At 44.1% G+C, this 7,165-nt stretch overlaps 1 protein-coding gene across 1 annotated transcript in view; it reads right to left on the bottom strand.

Annotated features, from left to right (window-relative positions):
* Window positions 1-3,591, bottom strand: part of Erlin1 (ER lipid raft associated 1) — a 34,270-nt gene extending 30,679 nt beyond the window's left edge. The window contains exons 1-3 of the mRNA XM_050147178.1: window positions 3,509-3,591; window positions 3,140-3,263; window positions 1,479-1,560 (exon numbers count right to left, since the gene is read on the bottom strand). Coding sequence (XP_050003135.1) covers window positions 1,479-1,560; window positions 3,140-3,252 — 195 coding nt within the window. The 5' untranslated portion in view covers window positions 3,253-3,263; window positions 3,509-3,591. The remainder of the gene's footprint in view (window positions 1-1,478; window positions 1,561-3,139; window positions 3,264-3,508) is intronic.
* Between the last annotated feature and the right edge of the window lie 3,574 nt (window positions 3,592-7,165).

The following is a 7,165-nucleotide window of genomic DNA, read 5'->3' as shown; positions in this document are numbered from 1 at the left end:
GGAGGGGAGGGAGTGGGAATTTGGATTGGTATTTTTTAAAGTAATAAAATAATAGAAATAATAAAAAATAAAAAAAATTAAAAAAGATTGTTAAAAGCTGCTAGTGAGCTAACATCAGGAAAGGAAAGAAACTGGGAGGAGTCTAAAAAAGGCTGCAAGATTAGGGCAGGCCAGGGTGGTCCTTGGACTTCCCACAGGGCAGAGAACCCTGATTGCTCTTTGGGGACTTGACTGGGGGAGGGGGAGGGAAAGGGGAGGCAGCGGTGGGGAAGAGACAGAAATCTTTAATAAATAAATAAATAAATGAATGAATGAATGAATAGGTAATTGTTCCAAGGCAAAGAAAAAAAAAGATTAGGGCAGGCCAGAAAAGAGAAAGAGATGGTGAATAAAGAATGACAACACTAGCCAATGCGTGAAAGAGTAAAAGGTGCAGCAGGAATTAGACAATGCTAGTTGCTGATACTTCTGCCAAGGGACACAAAGCAATATAAACACTCTCTTCTAGGGGAGGGGTCTCATAACCTAAAACATTTCCCGTTTTAGTTCTTTTAAAACTATATCAATTCATTCTATCACAGTGCTGTTTAGTAGGTAAACTGTACTGCTACACATAAAATACGGTTTTAAATTAAAAAACAAAAACTTAAAAGTCTTACTAAAATATGAGAAGCCAATCTGGAAACCATTGTGACTAGGGAGAGAGCACCATGTCTTTCCGGTTTCTCTTTAATAGCAGAGCTCTTCCCTAACCCAGAGAGGCACAGAAAAGTTTGAGATTCACAATCATTCTCACTTAGCAGAAAGCTGAAAATTTAAGTGGTAATGTTAATAACATTGACGTTCCCTGTTTCCTGAAAGATCTGCAGTAGATGGTAGATAAAACTGACAAAGATTTATGATCATTGAGTTTGCAAAATTAGCTAGAGCCCAATTCTATTTTGCCATCTTGTTTATCAAACTACATTTACTAAGGATGTCCTATAGCCAAGATACTTTATGCAAGAAGCAAATACTTATTTCAAATAGTCTGAAATGCTGTGTGTTTAATGCACCAGGCAAAACTGTGAGTTTTTATATACAAAAGCTGTGTATAAAAATTCATTCCTCCATGTTAACAGTAGCCTAGGAGCCTGCCTCTCTGGAAACCAAACAGTCTTAAACCAAGTAATCACTGATTTGTATTTCTAATTATTTTTTGAATTCTTACTTTCATTTTGACTGAAGTAACAGAAGATCTGCTAATACCATTATACAGACGGCAGAAGTCAGTCTTGACAAGCTGCCTAGTCCACACTTCCATTTCAAGGCAAGTGATTCGAAATCATTCCTTGTGCTATGACAGTTGTACTCTGAACTTTCATTCCATATTTAAGTAAATACCAACATTTGCTTAAGCAATAAGGAAACCCATCTCCACCCACAGTGTGGCAACTCCTGTCACACCTGTCTATCTGGAAGCCCTAGGAATCACTCACCTGCACGGATCTGAACGTAGTGATGAAAGGCAGCATGATATGATAGCCTGGTCCACTGGGACTAGTTAGTAAAGCTCCTCCCCTGCAAAAAGATACTTCAGTTGACAAAACTGTAAATAAGAGAAATTCTCTTTACATCCAAAATGCTATAAACATTCATTATTACTCAAGTTACTAATCTACTAGTCCCAAGAGTTACTCAACATGGACAACGCTCCTTAAACACCCCCCCCCCCTTAGAAAGGTGAAAACGCATCAATGTCAACTGCCAATGTTGCACCTTGTTTCGTAAGCTCCACCAACCACCTCGGAGTCTCTAGCACTGCTCTTGGGCTCAAAAATCCTCTCAGGTCTTTAGCTTCTGACAAATACTTATGGAAAAATTCTAATGACTCTCAATTAAGGCACCTTAATTGCACATAACAGGAGGCCAAGTCAAAACAATACATTTAATCACCAAGTTTAAAAAAAAGAGGAAAACATAAGCTTTCAAGGAAGAAGAAAATTTCTACGGTTAATGTTTTTTTTTTTTTAATACATCATTAAAATCCTGGGAACAGAGTTTCTTTTTAAAGGCAACAAAAAATAGCAATGAAAAGATGGATGGCAAGAGGGTTGAGAGTATAGGTGAGGAAGACTTGGTTCATCTCTTTCTAGAATATGTGAACTATGACCCCCCCCCCCCGGAAATGATGAAGGGCAGGGGTTTAGGCACAAATATATTAAAAAATCCTATTTTACACAATGAAGAGTAAATGCACACATTAATGACTATACAAACAGGTTTGAAAGTCACAGTTAAGAAGATGGACTGTTTCAGGTTCCTCACTTATTTTGGGGGAGTGGTATCTCTATATATTCTCTTTGTGGGTTTCCTGTCGGAAGGACAATGACACACTGTACGGAAATGTGGTCCAAGCTAGCATTTCTTATGCTAGAATTCCATCTGTTAAGACACACCACTAAAATTGTACTTCTTCTAGGATTCGGAATGGATCCAAGAGTAGAAATCCCAGGGTTTTTTTTTTGGGGGGGGGCATGATGGAAATAACCAAAAATCTGTTTTTTTCTGATTAAACCACTATCACGACTTCTCCACAAACTGGCTTCTCTTATCAGTCGATACCAAAAGAAGCTGGTGGTAATTTATACCGAAGAAAAGCCGTGCCAAATCAACTAGACGGCAATATGGCCCACACTCTTCCTCACCTTGACTTGGAAAAAGTGAGAAAGGAGATATTTATCTCTTTAGGGACATAGCACTGTTATGGTCATTAAGACTTTGGGAACCATAACCAGATCTGGGAGGTTTTTAATGAAGAAGGGGAAAAAAAAACTTAGCGAGATCCCGAAAAGCATCGCCAGCAGATGAAACACCTATGAGTACTACTACGAGTTGGAATTAGTCATCTTGGTGGCAGGGACTACTCCCTTCCCTCCTCAGGAGTCCCCACCTCTGCCCAGAACGAACTTGGTACTAACCTGGCCGCCTCCTGAAAGGTGCCCGGCCAAAGGTTACTTCCAACAGCTGGGAGGAAAGCGCTTCCTAGGGGTGGAAGCGCTCGCCTGCCGCCGCGGAGGGAACAACTTGCCAGACCCCACGGTGCCCCTCGGACTCGATCTCTGCTCAGGAAGCTGCGCTGTCCGCACGGGGCGCTCACCTGTAGTACACGGCCAGGTGCCCCTCGTCGATCTTGTGGATGGAGGCGTAGAGGAGGATCACCACCAGCCCCACCGCCGCGGCCACCAGCACCCGGGCTTGAGTCATATTCATCCTCGTTCCTCCTGGGCAGGGCAAGGACAGGACCCTCAGTGCCCACCCTGGGAAGAGCCCGCGGACGGTCGCGGGCGGAGGCGGGAAGTCCCGCGCTCCGGCCCCACGCTCCCCTCGCCAACCCCCGCTCCCGTGGCCCCGGCTCGGTGCAAGTCGTGACACCCTTTTTCTCCGGCTCCCCTAGCAGAAGGCTCCGCCTGGGGACCGCCCTGGCCCCGGGCACCAGGAGAACCGCGACCCCTCAGCCGCGCCTCACCGGTCAGTGACGCATCGCCCCCGCCCGCACGTGCAGCCGCCTGCCGGCCCCGCCAACTGCTGCCAACAGCCGGCCCCGCCCACTTTCCCGGCACTGCGGCTGCGCGGGGACGCACGCGACGCAACCCCCGCCCGCCACTCGGGAGACGGAGAGCGGGCGGGACAAAATTGGCCTAGGAGCACATAGCGCGGCTCTTCCTAGCCCTTTATTTCATGGGGGTCGACCCCTGGGCCAGGGGCTTGTCCGGGCGCTCCAGTGCGGAAGGCTCAGTCCCTCAGTGTAAAGGCTATTCTTTCATCCTTTTGTGATCTGTACCTAGTCTAACTGGCAAGGTACCCACGTCCTTCAGGTACACATCCTTAGAAACTACCAGGAACGAGGGGTTTGAGTTCAGTGGAGAAGCTATTCCATCTGTGTTAATCATTCAAGCTTGGGCTGACTTTTTTGTGCTAGAACGCTACAAAATGTAGCAGTGCTTTCTGAAGCCACCCAGAAACAGGATCAGAATGATCTATGCTGAATGTGGGGGTCGGGATTGTCTTGTCAGGAGGCCAAAATGAACAGTGAGTGCCGGCGAGGTGGAGAGGAGTTGTATGGTAGGCTAGGCTAGAACCAGATTTAGGAAGTCTGGGACGCGTTTTTCGGCTGATAGAAGAACTGGATGGCAAGGAGACTATTTTTATATGTATGGGTGTTTAGCCTGCACTCATGTCACCACATGTGTGCCTAGTGCTCTCAGCAGTCAAAAGAGGGCAGGATCCCCAGGAACTGCAGTTACATACTGCTGTGACCTGCCACATGGGTGCTGGGAAATGAGCCAGGGTCCGCTGGAAGATCAACATGTGCTTGTTTTGTATTTATCTTTATTTTTATTTATTTATTTATTTTTGTCGAGGTAGGGTTTCTCTATGTAGCTTTGGAGCCTGTACTGGATGGAACTTGCTCTGTAGACCAGGTTGGCCTCGAACTCACAGAGACCCACCTGTTTCTGCATCCCGAGTGCTGGGTTTAAAGGCGTGCGCCACCACAACTCTTATCCTGAGCCATCTCAGTTCCCTGAGACATTTTTCTCATTTCAGGTTTTAAAATTCCACACCACGTGGATCTGGTGAGATGGCTCAGTGGATAAGGGAGTTTGTAGACATGCTTGATGACTTCATTTCATCCCTCGATCCTCATAGAAGTGAAAAATGGAGAACTGACCCCAAGAAGTTGTTCTCTGATCTCCACATATAAAGTCCTTGCTCCACATCACACACCAACAGACACAATAATAATAATAATCATATAAAGTGTAGGGGGGAACCCACCATGTGCGTGCATTACAAAACAAAGAGGAAAAGGGTAGAGTTCAGAGATATAAGAACACGTGGGAAATACAGACATCCCATTTTACTAAAAGCAGAAATGAGACAACTGGACAAGTTTGAGAAGGTTGGAAGGATTTCTGAACTCCGGTGCAGGAAAAACCAGCAAGCAGTTTGGCTGAGAGTGAAGACAGGAAGCTGGGAAACAAATGGGTGAAGAACAGCCGCCAAATGTTATGGTACTACATCACTCCATTCGTGCCCCATCAAAATGCACCTATGCAAATACTTTACTAACAAACGAACAATTTCTATTAATTAATTGAATTTATTTATTTTGGTTTTTGGAGACAGGTTTTCTCTGTGTAACTTTAGAGCCTGTCCTGGAACTCCCTCTGTATACCAGGCTGACCTCAAACTCACAAAGATCCGAGTACTTCAGCTTCCCCATTTGCTGTGGGATAATGCTCTTGTACACGGTAAAGATTTGTCATTTAATAAGATGCTGATTGGCCAGTAACCATGCAGGAATTATAGGCGGGGTGACCAGATCAAGAGAATTCTTGGAAGAGGAAAGGCAGAGTCAGTCACCAGCCAGATGCGGAGGAGGCAAGATGAGAATTCTGCACTGAGAAAAGTTACCAAGCCATGTGGCTAAACATAAATAAGAACTATAGGTTAACTTAAGTTGTAACAGCTAGTTAGTAATAAGCCTGAGAAATAGGCCAAACCATTTATAATACAAGCCTCTGTGTGTTTCTTTGGGACTGAAATGGCTGTGAGACCAGGAAGGACAGAAACTTATGTTTACACTCAGTACTAGGTATAAAGGCATGTGCCACCATTGCCAGTCAACTATAATTTTGATACTTAAAAAATACATAATTTCTGAGAAAAAAATGAACAATAATTACATATTCAGACTCCTAGGTAAATGCCTTTACTGAATTGTCTGTATTAACTTTCAAGTCAGCCAGGTGAGGTGGCACACTCCAGTGATCCAAGCTCTTGGGAGACAGAGAAAGGATATTACTAAAGTTTGAAGCTAGCCTGGTCTGCATTGCAAGTTTCAGGCCAGCCAGGTCTATGCAGTGAGACAGTTATTGCTGTTTTAAGACAACAGAAATAAAAGCAAAATACTTTCTGACTCTTCCATGTAGATTAATATCTTTTGATTAATCTACATTTTCCATCCTTGTGATGTTTTTGTATTACTTTACTTTCTTTAAAATTTTACTTTATTATTTTTATAAACTATTTTTTTCTATGACTGGCCATACCCAGTTTTTTACTGTTACCTATTTAGAGGTTTTTCCAGCTTGGACCTCTATTGCACACCTGTAGCCTTCTCTGACCAGGTAAGCCAAGCCTAAAACCCACCGTGGAGCTCTGTGCTGATGGCTGGCTCAGTCCCACTCAGGTCTATGAGAGCCTTATGCCCATGTTACAAGCTAGGAGCAACATTTACCTGCCCAAGCTTGAGGAATTTGCTGAACCCATACTGTTTCTACTTAGCCTATGTAAGCCACAAGCACTGGGACACTACCATGTCTGTTTTTTTTCCCCTTCTTTCCTTTCTTCTCCTCAGTCGTGTCCATTTTTTTCCTTCTTCCTTCTTCTTCTCCTTTTTCCTTTTCCTTCTTCTTCCTCCTCCTTTTTTCTCTTCAGATTTTCAGGCCCTATGTGGAAATATGTGCCTGGAGGTTGGGCACCATATGTAATGAGTCTTTCTCTGCCCTGCCAGCCAGTTCCTAAATAATGACACTAGACTTATTATTGATTATAAAAGTTGGCCTTTAGCTTAGGCTTGTCTCATCTAGCTCTTATCATTTAAATTAACCCAACTTTTAATATATGCTCAGCCATGTGGCATTACCTCTCTTCCATCTTGCACCTACCGTTTTCTCTCCATGCTGGCTGGCGGCTGCCTTTCTTCTTCCTGGAGTTCTATCTTCAGAAGTCCTGCCTAAACTTTTCCTGCGTAGCTATTGGCCATTCAGCTCTTTATTAAACCAATTAAAAGGCGCCTTGGCAAAGACATCTTCACAGTGTAAACAAATATTCTGCAATATGGTGGTAGGCACCTGTAATTGCAGCAGTGGGCAGGTAATGGACAAGATCCCTGTGGCTCACGGCCCACTCTACCTGGTTTAATTGATAATCTCCAGGCCAATGACAGACTCTCTCTACAACTGGGGCAGATCACAACTCTGGCTTCCACACACATATGCATGTGCACACACACAAGGTACTCATTTGTGCTCTTATCCTATCACATACCCTCTTCCGGTTTCTCAGTCTGTATTAGCCTGTGGTACTATAGTCTGCTTTTAGAAATGAGATTCAAAAA

The sequence above is a fragment of the Alexandromys fortis genome, unplaced genomic scaffold (genome assembly GCF_014885135.2).
Source record: "Alexandromys fortis isolate MF-2015 unplaced genomic scaffold, M_Fortis_MF-2015_v1.1 scaffold_16, whole genome shotgun sequence".
Classification (NCBI taxonomy): domain Eukaryota; kingdom Metazoa; phylum Chordata; class Mammalia; order Rodentia; family Cricetidae; genus Alexandromys; species Alexandromys fortis.
The sequence above is the reverse complement of the archived record's forward strand: the minus strand, read 5'-3'. Positions and strand labels throughout refer to the sequence as shown.